Below are 18,438 nucleotides of genomic sequence, written 5' to 3' on the forward strand. Positions count from 1 at the left end.
TATATTCTTTATAGAGTAGTTATATAAATTAATTATGTAAATTTCATGTAAGGGATTACTATTGATCATATATAATGAAATTATCTAATATTCATTAACTATATATAAAATGTTAAAGAGATCACTTAATTTTAATTTTTTATTAATTTAATTAATTTTATTGTAAAAAAAAGAAAAAGAGAAAAAAATATTCATAAATCGAATCCGACTGATAGTTAATGATCTGGTCCGGTAAATATGATGGATCCAAATTTTCTATTCATGACCAACCGGACCGGACCATTTCAGACCCATTACACTCCTAAATTAAAATCACCTCGTATCAAAGCCACGGTCACACGATTACTTGGACGGCTCAGATGAAGGCACGCATGGGGGTAACATGACACATTTCCGCCAATGGCCCAATGCCACTTCTCCCGCCTCTCCAGCTGCTGTGTACGGGACCCCGAACTCCTGGTCATTGAAGCACTTCACCGTCCCGCTCAGCCTCTCAACCCCCCTTCTTCGCCGCCAGGCCCTCCACCAAACAAACCCTAAAGAATCACACACACCAAAACCAAACCCTATAAAACTTCAAGGGTGTGTGTCCAGGCACATCAATTCAGGTTTGTCTGTCCATTCTTTCAAAACATTGACTCTCATTTATTCCATCTGTGGTTGGTTGGTGCATCAAGATTTCATTTTGCAAAAAGAGAAAGAAAAAGCAACGTGTGGAGTAAAGAGAAAGAAAAAGCAACGTGTGGAGTGGGGCGTGCCAACAGATTCATTTGGAGCATTTTCAATCTTATAATTTATAATCCTATAGTCTGAAACGTGAAAATTGGTGGAAGATTGAGGGAATTTATAATCCTTCGTGGGGATAAAGCTGAAAAAGCGTAAACAGTTTGATTTCATTTTCTGAGTAAAAAGTATGTCTGCAGCGTACAGCAGTCTTCTGTAGACAACCTGTTTGCTTAAACGCTGCAGTTGCTGTGCTGCATTTTTGTCTCTTCCAGATCCACATACCAGAATACCTAGTCTTTCCAAGATGTTAAACTGACTTGCCAAATAGTGATTCGATAACATCAACTTCAATGTAACTAATGTAAATATCTGAATTTCTAAGCCAGTTTTTATTAATCTGAATGGTTTGAGAATGATGCTTATTTTGATAACTTATATAGAGAAATGCTGATTTTGTCATCTCCAATCACACCAACTGATATATCGTAATTTAAGTGACTTTCATCTTAGTGGTTGACTTCTAAATCCGTTTAAAACGTGACAGATCAGTTAGTATGATTGAAGATGACAAAAATTAGGATGAAGAGTAAGATTAGTCCATTATAAATGTAATCTTTTTAATTTATCCTTTCAGATATGGGTCAATTATCATGAGCCGAGATGTTGCTTATGCGAGTTAGGAATGCAGTAAACTTGCTTAACATATGTACGGAAAGATCTGCTGAAAACTTTATTGATGTTGGCAAGCATTTCCCTGCTTGTTATACGACTGGTTCAACTTGCTCGGAGCTGCCAATAAAACGTAAGAAGTCTGAGAGGAAGCCATTGGTGACGAGTGTTAATGAACTCAAGCGTGAAGCCAGGTTGAGGAGGAAAGAGAGGCAGAAGGTGCAAGAAGTTATTCTACAACCTCCCGAAAATGGGCTTTTGGTCAAGGGACTAGTTCCAGTTGCTCGTCAACTGTATAGTGCCAGAGCCAAGCTTCATGTTTGTGTCTCAAGGGTTGTCAACAACATTACTATATACACTTGCAGGTAAAGTAGATTTTTTTAGGTTTTGATTTAATACACCCTTTATATAAGATGTGTGGCTTTTAATTAGATGGGACTGCTGCAAAATATGCTTGAAGTGAAAGTTTAAGGAAAATGAGACTAGAAGATTTGAGTAATGGTGTTCTTTGAGGGTTGTCGAAAAATGGCCTTCTTAAAAGATTCATGAAATAAAGCATTTTTAATGCAACATTTTTTATTTTCAGTCCATTGGCACAGAACAATTACTATGCTATAATTTTTTATATGTAATGTTGGGCTACCGATAAATAAGGATATGTAATGTTGGGCTATCTTGATATAACCTTTTGAAAACATAGATGACAGAATATTTTAAAATGCAATTCTGAGAAACAATGGGCAATGTGTTAACATTGCTCCCACAATTCCGATTCTGTTTTGTCCTTAATTTGTTTTGGAAGTGGAGTAATTAGATCATTATCTATGGGGCAATTACTTATTAAAAAAATTATTTTGTTTCGTATGCAAATCTGGATATGCTTTGTCCCTCATTTTTTAAATTAGGAGTGGAGCAATAAGATCAATACCTGTGGGTAGATATAATAAATCCCTCATTATTGGCTGATTTTCATTGTTTCACTCACTTTCTTTTTTTTTTTCAAAAACAATCATCTTGTGTGATGGCCTTTTGTTGTATGCAGCTTATGTGGAGAAGTTCATGTTGGTCATCCACCACACAGAATTAGGACATGCAATGTCGCAGGGAGCCTAACTAACAAGGAGCACACATGGGAAAAGGGGGGCATTGGGCATGTTTTGCCCCTGGTAGAATCATTTCATCTATATGACCGGATTGGTAGAGCTGTTTCACACAATGAGCGTCTTGAAGTGGACCGCATTCCTGCACTTCTAGAACTGTGTGTTCAAGCAGGTGTTGACATTCCTGAGTACCCTACAAGGAGAAGGGCATGCCCTATTTACAGTCTTGCTGGTAGAGTTATAGATTTTGAGCGGAGGTTTCCCAAAGAGGATTCACCTGGCAAAGATATTAACACGTATGGGTTTTGGGATAAGAAAAGGAACTTGAATAACGATGACAAATTTATGGACTTGCATTCTGATGACATACAAGGTTTGTTATCTTCTTAACTACTCTTTCCTAAGTGGTAGAAATTTACAACTCATTTTATAACAACAGAAATCACAAAAATGGGTGAGGGTCTATGTACTATTGATATGGAGACTTTGTTGTCTTGTGCTATTATTCCAGTTTTCAAATTTGTTTCACTTAATAGTCCTGAATATTTTTTAATCAAATCAGTCTCCAAGGCCTCATTAATATTTACTCAAGTATACGTTAATCAACACAAAAAAGCTTATAGGTTGTTAACCATTGTTTTGTACAAGCATCTTATGTGTTAGCAAATCTATGCACAGCTATATCTGTTCAAGGCATGGAAGAATGGGAAAAAATGCGATCAGGAGCATCGAAACTTATGGAGAAGTATGCTGTCCAGACTTGTGGATATTGTTCAGAGGTGCAAGTGGGGCCTAAAGGTCATAGGGTAAGGAATTGCCAAGCTTTTAAACACCAGATGAGGGATGGGCAACATGCATGGCAAGAGGCAACAGTTGATGATTTAATTCCTCCAGTTTATGTGTGGCATGTTCGAGATGGGCAGCGTGGTGAGTTGCTTGTTAATGGTTTGAAGAGGTACTATGGGATGTTGCCTGCAGTGGTTGAACTTTTTGCTCAAGCTGGGGCACATGTGGGCGATCACTATTCTGGTGTCATGAGAGAAGATGTTGCAGTTCCTGATGTGGATGAAGAAAAGTTGGTTGTGTAAGGTCGAATATCATTCGGGTCAGATGCTACCTACGCATTTGAAAAAGAAGCTACTCTATCAAATGCACATGTCCTGTCCATGATATGTCCGAAGACTTGCAGGACTTGACGACTTGTACATAGTGTCCCTATTCACTAGTTTTGTACGTATTTTCTAGGATGCATGGGAGTGGCCAATATCTCTCTTGGGAAAAAATCGATGAAGGTTTTTATAAATGGAAAATGCTATTCTTCCCGCTGATAGCTCCCGCTAGGGGCTACTGCTGGGATTTTTTATTTTTTATATTTTTATTTAATGATTAAGTAAGTATTTTTTAATAATTTTATGATTTTTTTAAATATTTAAAAATGTTAAAAAATATAAGTGAAAAAAAAGTACACAAGATAAACTAGCGAGAGCACCTAACCGTGGCTGTAGAGCCATCCTTTATATATATTCAGTTTGTTTCTATTTTTTCCATCTTTTGCCTTCTGCTATCTATAATTGGCATACAAGCTTACTGAGTAGTTTTTTTTTTTTTGTTTATCCGTTTGGAGTAGGCAGGATTTCACCTCTTGGCGCAAATCTCTTGGTCCATAAGGAGAATGGGTCAAAGACTCGCGTCACTGTTATTCACCAGCACTTGTAGCTGTCGGGCCCCGGGGATTACAACGTCGGTTGCAGGCTCCTTGGACCGTAAATATACAAAGGACATAAATCACGAGACCCTGTGAATATTCCGAATTAATTATTCACTTTTAAAACATGAAACTACGTTAATATGAACTCATCATTAATATTCAATGAAAATTAAATATTATATTTCATATTGTTCAACTCAAAAGGATAATATCTCCAATTAAGCTTATTTAAACCAAAGTATTAAGCAAAAAATAAATTTTTAGTTAAATTTCTATTTTTATTTAAAATAAATAATATTTTAATGAATAATGCTATATATAATTATGGTGTACACAATTGCCATACAGTCACTCTGAGAAAGATTGGTTTATTATTAAAAATATTAATTTTTTTATTTTATATGAATTTCATATTTATTCATTTTTTTAAAATAATTACACGGCGCTTGAATACTCACGACTATAATTATTATATCTCCATTTTAATATAGTTTCTATCTATTCATGTCCTTCTATCGTTAACCCTTTTAAGAGAAATTTTCGAGATTTCTTATCATTAACATAAAGCTAAAGAAGCATAAATGTTGACATTGACACAATTTTAGATTATTTATTTATTTATTATCTAATACTTCAAAGTATGCTAACTTAATTAAATAAAGTATTTTTCGTTTTACAAATTTAGCTATTATTGTCAGGTTTATATAATCTTACAAAACTAACTCATTTGCGTAACCCCAAAAAAGTTATTTATATTACAATTTTTCGTACAATGTTAGTGTATTTTTTTGAGATGTTAGGAAATATATTACTATTGATATGATTTTCTTAAATTAAAATTAAATCTTCTATTCATGGAATTCAAAATATTTTCATGAGGAAAAAAAAAAAACCCTTTGAGAAGTAAATTCTTTCCTGTTTTTCTATTTATGGATTTAAAAAAATTTCCATGAAATATGGATAGATATATGGCTTCCTTAAAAAGATCGAAAATCTATTTGCACTTATTGAGGCGGGATTTCTTGACTTAAAAACTAAGCCATCCGAGTTAACATGCGCCACTGGTAGCGATCTAGAGTATTACGGTATTAGCACAAGTACTTAATTCGGAACTCGGACAATCTAAAACGTCGCCACTACAAGTAGCAAATAAACATGATGTAATAGCAGCGACGTTGTTCTCCCAGAAACCCGGACCAATTTCCGGTGCTTGTTTTCTTGAGATGTAATCATTTTCCGGTGCTTGTTAGTTAAATTATTCCACATTAGATTCCAAGGTAGTCAATGTGAATTCCAATTTCCAAACCACGTAATCCGACAGGTACGAGAGAAGGGAGAAACAGAAAGAGGGAGGGAGAGAGAGATTCGGATTTTTGGCGGATATATAGGTTGTGGGTTTTGGTTAGTGGAGGAAATGGTGGGCTTGGAACGACAAGCTGCTCATCACCATCGTCTTCAAATGGATGGTGATGGTGATGGTGGTGGTGGTGGTGGTGATGGTGCCGGGGTTGTGGCGCCTAAAGCTTCTGGGGTTTCATGCTCAATTTGCTTGGATTTGGTGTCCGATGATGGGGGCAGATCGAGGGCTAAGCTGCAATGTGGGCATGAGTTCCATCTGGGTAAGCGACATTTGTCTTCTTCTTTTCCTTTCCTTGGGTCTTCTTGTTTTGTTCAGTCGGTTGAAGAAAACTTGTTCGGTGATTGGAATTGTTGAAACTTATGGCCAAAATTGGTCTCTGGGTATGTCTTTAAACGGAATTATAACAAAATATTCTGGGGTTTATGGAGAAATGGAATTGAATTTATGAAGAGTATTGTGTCATTATAAATTTAGAATTAGCGGCTGTTTGGAGTTGCTGTTGTGGCGTTTTGAATGCTTCAGACGGAATCCTTCTTGGCATGGCTGTGTACTTGGATTTTTGAAGGACCTCTTCATGGTGTCAAAGTTTACTTCATGTAGACCCTTGGTTGAGTTACTAAGGGAATTGAGCGTGCTGGAAAAATCTTTTGAAAATAAAGCATAGGAAACCGTGAGCAAAATTGACTAGGAATCTTAATTCCCAGTAGGTGAGATATAAGATTTTTTTTCAATGCTTGCTTTTGATAAATGGTACAAAATCGATGTATCATGGGAAAATGTTTTTGAACATGAACGGATATTTTAGCAAGAGATGAAGGATCTCAGGCTTTGATGGTCGGAGAAATTTGTGGTAGTAGAAAACGGGCCAACAATTTTTCTTTATCTTGGAACCGATTCTTTCTGTAAGGCACATTAATTTTATACTGCTTTTCTTTTCTCTTTTGGGATTAGAGTGATTGCTGTGTTAGTTTCTAGGCGATATGGAACTAGGCCTGTTTCATCATACAAATATTGAACATCAAGCAAAAACTTGTACATAAAATGAACAGTGTTTTGTAGTCAGCCTTTTGAAATGGATGAGTATATCCTCCAAGCTCTATATACTACTTTCTTTAGTAAGGCAAGAATATGATAGTCTACCCAATAGTTTTCACACGAAGCTTCTATTAGCATCATTTATATATTGAATTGATGCAATTATATAGATTTTTAAATCTTTTTCCACACTAATTGCCTGAAGCAATCTTTCTCCCATTCAAATTCTCATGTTCCAGAGAATCATTTGCTGCTTTTTTTTTTTTTTTACCTTCTTGTATCATAAGGTTAATTATATCAATCTTTATATTGAGTTTATGTAAAGCTCTACAAAGAAGTGGTGGCACAACTCTAAGGTTGTTGGGAACTAAAGGTGAGAGGGTATTGAGTTCAAAGGGAGGGAAACTATTGTGCTGTATCGAATTGGGAGCCTCATTTCATAGGAAGTTGAAATTGCGGGGCATTAATGCATATTTTTTAACTGGTAACTGGAGAATTTCTCATGGCCTCTACTTATCAAAAAAGGAATTTCTCATGGCCTCTGTGTGTGAGGGAGGGAGTAATCAATTCAGTGAACCCACACTTTAAAATCTAGAGAAGAAACTGGACTTACCAACTTTTTGAAATGTTGAGTTGATGACATCACCAACTGCATGGGCCTTGTTGTTTCATGTTAATTTAAAGTCTCACAAGTATGTTCTTTTAGATTTACTCATCAAAAAAGGTTTGTTCTTTTAGATTAATTATAAAAATATGTCCGTTCTTTGAGATTTGTTATTCCATGAGGCTTTACACATTTGACATGCCGCAGCATCTTCAGTTTATCAAGAAAGTATGTTGACTGTCATTATGGCAGCCGGTTATGTAAAGTTATTGGATGAGCTCAAATGTTGCTGCTGTTCCGTCAAGAATCGTTTTCTCTACATTTCACCCTTTTCTAACAATAGCATCATTATACCAGTTTTTGTTTGCTCAATTAGTTCGTTACTTTAGTACTATTCTTGGATGGGAATTATTGAGCCAATCAAGAAATACTTTTGAATATTTATATCAATGATATATACCCTTGGCAAAAGATGAATATGCATCAATACAACTGAAAAGAGATGCAATTTTCCATTATGGAAAATTATGAATACATGATGCATATTTTTGATTTTATTTGAAAAATTACTGTATCATATGCTTATATTGCTAGAAAGGGTTGGTTTTATTTTCACTCATATAATGTGCATGCACACGTGCACCAACACATATACATCTGGTGGTACCAATGGTTAGTGAGCGTAAATTTGATGCACTTTTAAATGAGAAATAATAATTTATATATATTTAATAACTCTTTGACTAATGTTTTCCTGCTAGCAATTAATTTTTGTATGGATGTTAGTGCCTTCATGGTGGTTGGTCTATAATACCTTTCAATTTAAGGAAGGTTAGTATCTATGAGGAACTTATAAAAAAAAAAGGGTTAGTATCTATGAGGAGGAAATATGATGTCATTTCTTCAAACCTTGGAAGAGATCAGTGTAACTAATTCCTTTTCAAGACCACCTCATATGGTATCCCCACTGTTGACAATGTTCCCTATTTATGTCATGCATGCATTTACATGTTACACATTCTTCTCTATCATATTCTGCAGATTGCATTGGCTCTGCATTCAATATGAAAGGAGAAATGCAGTGCCCAAATTGCCGAAAGGTTGAGAAAGGCCAATGGTTATATGCAAATGGCTCTAGTCATTCATTTCCAGAGTTTGGCATGGATGACTGGAATCCTGATGAGGATCCCTATGACCTACATTACTTTGAAATGGTAAGAAAAACACTACTTATTTCTCTTCTTTTTTTTTTTCAAACCTATCAAAAAAAAAAAAAAAACACATTTTCTTTTCATCAGTATTATCTTTGCAAAGACACAACTAATATTACCTTTCCCCCATATATTTGTCTGTCTGTTTTAATATGGATTTGGACTAATACATCTCTTTCTAGCTCATGGGGTAGGCGACTTTTTTTTATTAGTAACAAATTTTGTTAATGAGAATAGGTATAGCCCAAGTACATATGGGGTATACAAGAGTTTACACATAGTTAAGAGGAAGAGATAGAAACAAGAAAATTATTAAAATCTAGACCATTGCAATCTACAACATTTTCCCATAGTAATAAAGTTTTCACGAAGAACAATCTAATCTCCTCTAGTGTTCGCTCCTTATCTTCAAAAGTCCGGTAATTTTGTTCCTTCCATAGGAACCAAAGAATGCATATAGGCACCATCTTCCACACAGCTGTGAGTTGTGAAATTCTGCCCAAATTCTTCCACCTGTCTAAGAGCTTAACCACTGTAGCAGGCATCACCCAAGCTACATTCAATCTTCTAAAGGCATCATCCCATACTGATCTAGTGACCTCACAATGCAGTAGAAGATCCATAGTCTCGCCATTTTTCCTGCACATACAACACCAATCCACAACAATCACTCAACGTTACCGTAAGTTATCCATAGTCAAGATCTTGCCAGAGATGCTATCCAAGCAAAAAAAAAATAGTCTTGAATTATTTCTCCAAATACTTTTCCATGGAAAGCAATTGTGTTGTGGGTTTGGGTCTTATAGAAGGAGAAGACAGCAAAAGCCCCTTTTCTAGCAGGCATCCACCACAATTTATCAATTCCTTGAGTGCTCAATCTTCATTTGCCTCTTGTACCTCCCTAGTACTCCAACACCCCCCCCCCCCCCCCCCCCCCCCCCCCCCCCCCCCCCCCCCAAAAAAAAAAGGCCCATATTTATAATCAATCGCCATCTTCCATAAAGCTTCCATCTTCGTGTTATATAGCCACAACCATTTCCCAAGAAGAGCCCCGATTGAATACCCTCATGCTTCTAATTCCCAACCTGCCAATAGAAATTGGAGAGCATACCTTATCCCACTTGATCAAGTGGAACTTAAACTCGTCCCCCAAACCGCTCCATAAAAAATCTTTCTGAAATTTCTCTATTCGGATGGCCACACTTGCTGGAATTGGGAACAAAGATAAGAGATGAGTTGGTAAATTGGACAGTGTGCTATTGATTAGGGTGGTCCTACCACCTTACAAATATAGTCTCTTCCAACCTTCCAATCTGCGTTTAATCTTCTCTATTACTTCATCTCATATAGATTTAGCCTTGGAAGAAGCTCCCAAAGAGAGACCAAGGTATTTCATGGGGAATGAGGAGACCTTGCATCCAAGAATATGGGCCAACCTCCGATGATTACGAACATTTCCCACTAGAACCAACTCTGACTTGGAAAGATTCACTTTTAATCCAGACATTGCTTAGAAGCAAACTAAGATTCACCCTTAAAGAGCAAATATGATTTTGGTCTACGTTACAAAATTTTACAAATGAGAAATGTTAAGAGTCCCCCGATTGGTGTCACCAATCGAAAATCCAGCCATATAGCCATTGTCGACCATTGCAGATATCATTCTACTAAGCACCCCTACAACAATGACAAAGAGAGTAGGGACAATGGATCACTCTATCTTAGGCCACATAAACAAGCAAAGAAACCAATTGGAATGCCATTCACCAAAACTAAGAACCTCGCAGTCGAGATGCAATACCTAATCGATGAGCACCATCTCTCCTCAAATCCACACCTTGCAAGCAGGTATATTAGGAACTCCCAATTAACATGATCGTATGTCTTCTCCATATTCAGCTTACATAAAACATTCGGTTCTCCAGATTTTAATCTGTTGTCTAAACATTCGTTGGATATTAACACTGGATCCAACATTTGTCTTCCCTTAATAAAGGTGTTCTGGGGTCTTGAAATAATCCTCCTCAAAACCTCCCCCAAGCGGGTTGCTAAAACCTTGGATAGAGTTTTATACACCCCATTCACAAGACTAATAGGTCGAAAGTCTTTAACACACAAAGCCCCAACCTTCTTGAGAATAAGCACAATAAAAATGGCATTGAGACTTTTCTCAAACTTATCGAATGAAACAAATTACTGGAAAACCTTCATCATATCATCCTTCACCACACTTAGTAGGATTGGAAGAATCCCATATAGAAACCACCTGGACTAGGTGCTTTGTCTTGGACCATCTTTCTCACCACTTCATAAACCTTCGTCTTGTCAAAAGGCCATTCCAACAAGGCAACACTTTGTTGCTCAATGGTCTCAAATAGCATACATCAAGTTTTGGCCTCCACTCTAATTGCTTAGTAAGCAATTGCTCAAAAAAACCAGCAACATGCTTCTGAATCACTGGAAGCTTCGTTAACACAGCACCATCAATGTTTAGCATCTCAATGGTGTTAGTCCTCCTATGTGAATTGGCCACTCTGTAGAAGAACTTTGTGCTTCGATCTCCTCTTGTAACTCCTCCAATGGAGAATTTTTCAATCGCTTACATCTCCAAAAACTTGTGCATTCCATAACTTAAGATATCTTTTTAAAGCTTTCAGCTTACCTGCAAAATAAAACTTAGGGTGCTATGGATTAGATAGGAGGACCACCATTGCTTGACCCTTTCCACAAAACTTTCAATTTTCAAACACATATTCTCGCACTTGAAGTACCTACTCCCTTCGCAAATGCCTCCACAATCCAACAAGATGGGAAAATGGTCTAAACAAAGATGGGTTTGCCTTTTGTAACATCACTCCAGATAATGAGTTTCCCAATTCAAGGATACTAAAAAATTGTCTAATCTAGACCATGTTTGGTTGTTTAACCATGTGTATGTTTCGCCCATGAGAGGAATGTCCACCAAACCCAAATCAAATATAAATTCTGAAAACTCCATCGTTGTAGGTCGAAGCCTATTCTCTCCCGATCTCTCGCTTGGGAACCTTGCAACATTGAAATTGCCTCCTATGCACCAAGGCATGTCTAGGGTTGTAATCAAGTCGAGCTGAGCTGGTCTTTGGCTTGCCGAGCTCGGCTTGACTTAAAAAACTTGAGCTCAAGCTCATCCCAAAAAGGAGCTCGAGCTTAGCTCGAGTTGTTTATTTTTTTCTATTTTTTGAATAAGATTTAAGAATTAATAAATTAGATTAATAAAAAATAAAAAACTGAATATTGAATTTGCAAAACTAACAAATAGAACCTCTATTAAATTATAAGATTTTAAAAATTCATAAATAATTGATAAATAACTAGTTGATATTTATCCATAATAACAATATATTATATGCCTAAATAAATTTTTAATACATATACATAATATGATAGCATATATCTATTTCATATATGGTTCCCACATACTAATATATGAAATTATTAAATCTTATCGACTAATTATTGTACAACTTATAAAATATAGCTATGAAGTATATTCAATATATAGGCATAAGTAATTAGGTTACATATTATATATTTAATTATAAAAGTACTATGCTTATATTATTAGCTAATACATATATATGTATATATGTATTAGCTAATAAATATATACATACATACATATATATGTATATATATGTGTGTATGTATATATTTATCAATATATGAATGAGTTTTAATCAAGTTAAGTTAACGAGTCGGCTCAGGCATAAACGAGCTGGCCTTAACGAGTCTTAGCTGAGTCGAATTGAGTTTGTCGGGTATGTGTCATTTACTAATCGAGCAGGTATTTGCTTTCACAGGCGGGCTTTTTTTTCACTAGTCGAGTTTGATTTGAGTTTAACCAAGTAAATATCGAGCAGGCTATTGAACAAACTAATTCATTTACAACCCTAGGCATGTCCCACAAACTACGCAACCCAGCAACCTCCTCCTATAAAAAGGCTTCTTTGACTACCTAGATTCGACCCATAAATTCTGGCAAGGGCCCACATAAAGTCGTCTTCCACATTTTTAAACGAACATGCTACTGTGTATTCCCCAATGTATTCCTCAATTTTATTCACTACCCTTCGATCCCACATAACTAATATTCCACTTGAGGCCCCAAGAGATGCAAGATAAATCCAGTCAACATATGGATAGTTCCACAAGCTACGCACCATGCTTCTTGAAATACTTTCCAACTTAGTTTCTTGCAAGCAAATAATGTGCGCCCTCCATTGCTGAAGCAGATTTTTTATCCGTAGACGCTTGTTTTACTCATTAAGTCCTCGACCATTCCAAGATACTATCTTTGGTTTCATAAAGAAACTATCAGCCTGTTCCCTTTGGCTTTTCCTTTGCTTGAGTTGCCCTCATAATTAATTGACCATGTAACCCCAAGGGGTTGGCCTAAGTGGTGAAGGCCTTGGTCTTGGGGTTTCATTCCCTTCAAGGTCCAAGGTTCAACACCTCATGGGTGCAAACAATCCTTTGGAGCCACACCCCCTGGTGAAAAGCCAGCGATTTAACCAATTCCGTGTAGGGAAACTTCCGAGGGTGCGGTGCATGGGACCGGGGTTTATTCTATAGGGATGGGTCCAAAGGGCCCTGCCTTGGAGAGGTTCCCCGACATCAAAAAAAAAAAAAAAATTAATTGACCATGTCAATCTGTTTAGCTCCCGCTGTGTTTTAGATCCTTACTTCTTAGACTGAGCATGTCCTTCTTCAATGGCTGTGAGCAATTCCATAAATTGTTTCTCAAACCCCTCACACTCAAGCCCCACACAATTTTGAATTTTCTTCACCTTGTGTAACACCCAGCCAGAGGAAACTGATCTAGGCTGACACCACATCAGAGAGTTTAGAGGAATGGGTTCATCTGCCATCTCAATGCCTTCCCTTGGTGCCCACTGCAACTCCATCAAGTCCCCCATCTCTCCTTTAGAAGACATAGACCTACCCTTACAGTCTTGATCCTCATTCATAGCTGCCAGTAATCGTAGGTCACCCACAAGCTTAGCACCACCCTCCATAAGTATCCCGACCCTATGCAAGTCCTTCTCCAAAGATGACGTCCCTTGGGACTCCAATGGAGGATCCCTGCCCTCTGTCGTCACTTTCTATCCCTTATGGGCCTACGAACCACCACCGAACGGTGGCTTAGCCCTATGCTCCGTAAGCTCGATAATCTGTAGATCCTTCGCCGGGGATGATGTTCCCTGAAACTCCTTCACCAAAGGTTTTTTCTGGGTCGAGGAACCAATGCCGAATGGTAAGTTTTGAACCGCAGCTATGGCTGTTACCACCACCGAACAGTGGCTTATGGGCCTACGAACCACCACCGAATGGTGGCTTAGCCCTATGCTCCGTAAGCTCGATAATCTGTAGATCCTTTGCCGGGGATGATGTTCCCTGAGACTCCTTCACCAAAGGTTTTTTCTGGGTCGAGGAACCAACGCCGAATGGTAAGTTTTGAACCGCAGCTATGGCTGTTACCACCTCTACTGCCATTTCCTCTGCTGTTTTTCCCATTTGAGCCTCCGAGAGCATTTCGTTGGCCTGTCGCATGAGGCTTTTCCGGCATGGGTAGGTGGTTCCCAATGGCCAACGGCCCTACAAGTTCACCTCTTCCTTGGGCCTGCCACCTAAATCGGGATAAGTCATGGCCTGATTTGTTTTTCCCTTTTTCTCAGCCCCTTGCTAGAGGCCCATTGGAGCAGCCCACTACACTGGGTTACCCGTTTGTTTCCCCTTCGCCCATCAAAGCCCAAGGGTCCTTCATAGCATTGGGTCATTGGGTTTAAATTCTGGGCCATTGGATTGGCTTCATAATTTATTCCACCTAGGCCTCTATCTGCATCCAAGCCCATTCCCCTTCCATTCTCAACTTTGCGAATAAAACTGTCCACTTTCTCCTGCAAATCCATCAACTGCAATTTCATCTCCCATAGAGTATGACAAACACCACCCCCTGCCAAAACTCCATCGTGCCTAACAACAACACCACCCTTCCAATGAGCAACGGGTGTGCCTGCCACTTCCATATAACCTCCTCCTCCCCTGTACTGAGTTGGGACCACTACAGTCAATTGCTTCAGCACCTCCTTGTAGGAGTGATGCTGAGCCTCCACTGTCAGCCCCAAGGCCACCTTCTTTCCTCTAGAGTTTTCCTCCCTTTGACCAGTACCCAACCTCCCTCTATATTGACTGGTGTTACCTCCATCCTTCAGATGTGGCCCCAAATGTAAAAATTTTATTATATTTTATTTTACTTTTGAAAAAAATTGGCACAAAATGAAGAAAAGACAGAAGGTTAGCAGTTACCGCACATCTGACACAAAAGAAAGGAATTACTTACAAAATAAAGAGGTGTTGGCTTTATGCAGTAGGTGAAAAAGTAAAGTGGTCAATTGACAAGGCCGCAAAAAGATACGAGTGATGAAGGGCATGAAAAACATATGAAAGAAACTCATTTTTTTCCTCATTTCTCCCACTTACCTATTGTCAATGCTGTATGCTTATCATATACTCACTTTAATCGTTTCTTCTTTTACCATTGGGGACTTCCACAAGATAAAATAAGAATAAGCTCTTTCAAAGTTTAAAAATATATATTGGCAGAGAGATACTCATTTCCTTGCATATCATATACATGCACGGCATCTCACCACGTTCAAATCTCTGATTTTTGTTCTTCAAATGTCCTTTGCAGCCATTTAGAGTTCAGTGGTGTCCATTTGGTGAATTAGAGCGAATTCCTCCATCTTTTGAGTAAGACTAGATCTCCCTTGTGTGGTTTTATATTTGATATTCTTTTCTTTAATTCCTGATGCAGTTTATGCAAGTTACAAATACATTTTAGCGTGGATCACTGAAGGAGCTTTTTTTCTTGCACTAGAGTACATCCTTTTCTTTTTAACATTTGGGGCCTACAATTGGTAATAGTAATTATAACTTGGCTAAAAAGCAAAAGCAGGAATTTTGATTGGGAGGATAAAGTGTGTACAATCAGGGCACTGAATTCTCTCATATTAGTGATCTAAATTCCCTTGGAAATGTATTTGGAGATCTAAGGTGCCCAGTAAGGTTGCATTTTTCTGCTGGTTGGGAAAAATTTTGACCACGGACAACTTGAGAAAGCATGGATTGTTTGTGGTGGATTGGTGCTTTATGTGTAAGAAAGATGGTGAATCTGTTGACCATCTATTTATTCATTGTGAGGTGGCTAAGACTTTGTGGGATGAGATTTTTGGTAGGACGGGTATTGCTTGGGTGATGCCTAAGCAAGTGGTGGATCTTTTTGCTTGTTGACAAGGTTTTAAGGGGAGTCATCGCATTGTTTCCATATGGAAGATTATCCATTCATGTTAGATGTGGTGCTTATGGTTGGAAGAAATGGGTGATGTTTTGAAGATAGAGAACGCACGATGGGAGAACTTAGAGAGTTTTTCTTTAGTACTTTGTGTTTTTGGGCCAAGGCTCTTGTATTGAATGGAGATAATATTCATGATTTGCTTTTAGCCTTTTCTAATCCCTAGCTTCTATTTAGGTGTTTTCTCTTGTATACTTCTTGTGTACTTGGGCTATGCCTATTTGCTTGTCAATAAAATTCTCTTATTACTTATAAAAAAAGCATACAGATTTAGATCACTTCAAAAGTAGTATTAGATTTCTGAGAGTCTATATTATAATGCTTTTTTTATAGGTAAACAAAAACTTTATTAATAAATTCATTATAATGCTTCTTACTGGTATGTTGTTTTTTATATTGAGCTAAGCATTCTCATTGGATTTAATATCTGGTGTTTTTTGTTTTCGGGAAATTTTTTTTTTTTGATAAGTTTGTTTTCGGGAATTTTAGGTTGAACTTGAATAGCATTTACTTTTCTGAACAATTTCACATCTATTTTGTGGTTAAAAACATGGCCAGCTTCTTTCCCAATGTTTTTATTCATCGTTGTCTCTGATGTGTTGATACTATCTTCAGGGAAGTGGAATCTCCATCGACCACCTGTAAGTGTCCCGCTGTTATTATTGGTTTTTCCACATTTAAAATTTATGAACTTTCCTTTCTTCCTATATGACATATGAATGTGATTTCTCCTCCACATAGATCACAACTTGCAGGAACACCATGGCACGCCCGCTGAGCCAATTGCCACATCACCTCTAGCTCCTCATTACGTTGCATACGTTGGACCAATTCCACCTGCATCCTCAAGATCTAGTGATAGCATTGATGAACCTAACTTCATTTATCCCTGGAATGGTCTATCTGGACATAATGAGATATTTAATCCCCATACTTTTCCCACCAGTAGCATCCAATTCCATGCTTGGGGCCATCATTCCCCTCCGTTCTCCCAATTTGGTAGCCATATCAATGGTGCTGATCCAGCTTCTGTTCCACCTGTGATACGGGTATCTACTCACGGTGATTCTGATCCTATTACAAGCTCCAGATTTCATTCATACCCACTTCTCTATGCTCATGGGTGAGCCTTCTACGCTGAGGTTCCTCCTTTCTTTCTTTCTTTCTTTCTTTCTTTCTTTTTTACTTTTCTTTTCGTGGGGGTGGAAGGCTTTAAGCTCAGAGAATGGATATCTAGGGTTTTTCCATTTGGGATGGAAAAGGAAATAGTTTTGCATTATTGCTCCGCAAGTCAATGACCTTCTTGTGACATAACTTTTAGTGCTGATAGTTGTGAGAAACGGGTTCTCGTTGCTAACAAGGCAGAGGGTATTTCCCACAATGCAAATTGTAGATGTCTTTTTTGTCGTTCTCTTTTCGAAAATACAATCTATTCTAACAGATATAAATGGCATATTCTATCATATCAATTGTCAGAGTGAAATGTCCAGATCTTTACTTTTAAAAAAAGCCCTATCTGTTTTTATTATTTATTTATTTATTATTTTTATGAGCGGTACTCTAAATATTCTCTGCCTATATCTTTGTAGGTCAGGTCCTAGGGTGGGAAACTCATTTGTCTCCACAGGTGTTCCTCATTATCCAGGAGCCAATGCTCAAGCCCATGAAGTGATCCATCTTTCCCATGCCTTCCATCTTCAGCAACGACCTAGCAATTCACCAGGCATTCCCTCACATAGCACTCCTGTGGTGAGGAGAATCGAGGGTCCTGGGGTTTTGCCTCTAATAGTGCCTGCCCCCATACAACCTGATCGCAGTGGCAGTTTTCATATCATTCCTCAACCTCCTTCAGTACCAAACTTTCATGAAGCAGAAAATCTTTTGCCTAATCGATATGATGCATGGGAAAGAGAGCACTTGTCTCATTTCCCACCATTGGCATCAGACAGGGACTCAGTATGGGGATCATCTCATCAAACTACAGCTGACTCTGATTCTGTTAGCAGGCCTAGCGGTGTGTGGCGTAGTCACTGGTCCTAGAGGGTGTGCTCCCCTACTGTAGTTGCACAAGTTTGTAAACCAATTTACCCCTTCGAAACTCCCAAACGAATTCAATCTAAATTATGATGGGAACTTAACTGTGGGTATTCCCAAGCATTTGCCCATTTTTTTGTACATTTCTTAAGAACTTGTTTTGTCTCGTAAACACAGATCCTGTAAATCTCTTGGCGTTCTAGTGTCGCTAGAACTTTAGTTTCTTTCCCGGAATTTGTTCATTTAACTTCATATGGGTGGTTGCATTGCATTGACTTTGTTAAATTTCCCAGGAAGTAGAGGGATTCGCCATGTTGGAATCAGATGCTGTAATTCCAAACAGCTTTTGTATTCTAGGGTAGTATTCTCTTTCAGTTTTGTCAACTGGTGAAGAATGACGTGGATCCCCCATTATGAAATAGATGGAAATTCATTGAAATACTGAGCCTATTTAGGCATTTTAAAAGAAAATGAAAAAGTTGCCTTCAGACGACCTAGAAATAAAAAATCAGGAGTTTCCTTTTTTTTTTTTTTTTTTGATATTGGGGATTGGGGAGGGTGATCGAACCCAAGACCTCTCTTATGGAGGCTGGGTCTT

At 37.9% G+C, this 18,438-nt stretch overlaps 2 protein-coding genes across 4 annotated transcripts; both read left to right on the forward strand.

Annotated features, from left to right (window-relative positions):
* The first annotated feature begins 343 nt into the window (after positions 1-343).
* On the forward strand, positions 344-3,865 carry LOC122317377 (APO protein 3, mitochondrial-like). 2 transcript variants are annotated; one of them, XM_043134442.1, is made up of 4 exons: positions 344-608; positions 1,361-1,760; positions 2,438-2,868; positions 3,174-3,865. In XM_043134442.1, the coding sequence occupies exons 2-4, from the start codon at positions 1,387-1,389 to the stop codon at positions 3,581-3,583; spliced, it is 1,215 nt and encodes a 404-aa protein (XP_042990376.1). In that variant the 5' UTR covers positions 344-608; positions 1,361-1,386; the 3' UTR covers positions 3,584-3,865. The 2 variants fall into 2 exon arrangements, with proteins under 2 accessions (XP_042990376.1, XP_042990377.1); XM_043134443.1 differs by lacking the exon at positions 344-608 and adding an exon at positions 633-1,087.
* Positions 3,866-5,325: 1,460 nt separating this feature from the next.
* On the forward strand, positions 5,326-18,069 carry LOC122315668 (E3 ubiquitin-protein ligase RFI2). 2 transcript variants are annotated; one of them, XM_043131734.1, is made up of 6 exons: positions 5,326-5,822; positions 8,244-8,416; positions 15,147-15,205; positions 16,422-16,447; positions 16,548-16,929; positions 17,401-17,543. In XM_043131734.1, the coding sequence occupies exons 1-6, from the start codon at positions 5,618-5,620 to the stop codon at positions 17,405-17,407; spliced, it is 852 nt and encodes a 283-aa protein (XP_042987668.1). In that variant the 5' UTR covers positions 5,326-5,617; the 3' UTR covers positions 17,408-17,543. The 2 variants fall into 2 exon arrangements, with proteins under 2 accessions (XP_042987668.1, XP_042987667.1); XM_043131733.1 differs by having other exon boundaries at positions 5,329-5,822; positions 17,396-18,069.
* The last annotated feature ends 369 nt before the right edge of the window (positions 18,070-18,438 follow it).

The sequence above is a fragment of the Carya illinoinensis genome, chromosome 7, assembly GCF_018687715.1.
Source record: "Carya illinoinensis cultivar Pawnee chromosome 7, C.illinoinensisPawnee_v1, whole genome shotgun sequence".
NCBI classification, from domain to species: Eukaryota; Viridiplantae; Streptophyta; class Magnoliopsida; order Fagales; family Juglandaceae; genus Carya; species Carya illinoinensis.

Bases quoted from the DNA above. Each gene is read 5' to 3' on its own strand.
- LOC122317377 (XM_043134442.1), top strand. From the start codon at position 1,387: ATGTTGCTTATGCGAGTTAGGAATGCAGTAAACTTGCTTAACATATGT. The intron at 1,761-2,437 runs GTAAAGTAGATT...TGTTGTATGCAG, and splicing joins ATTACTATATACACTTGCAG to CTTATGTGGAGAAGTTCATG. The intron at 2,869-3,173 runs GTTTGTTATCTT...ATCTATGCACAG, and splicing joins GCATTCTGATGACATACAAG to CTATATCTGTTCAAGGCATG.
- LOC122315668 (XM_043131733.1), top strand. From the start codon at position 5,618: ATGGTGGGCTTGGAACGACAAGCTGCTCATCACCATCGTCTTCAAATG. The intron at 15,206-16,421 runs GTAAGACTAGAT...TACTATCTTCAG, and splicing joins CGAATTCCTCCATCTTTTGA to GGAAGTGGAATCTCCATCGA. The intron at 16,930-17,395 runs GTGAGCCTTCTA...ATATCTTTGTAG, and splicing joins CCACTTCTCTATGCTCATGG to GTCAGGTCCTAGGGTGGGAA.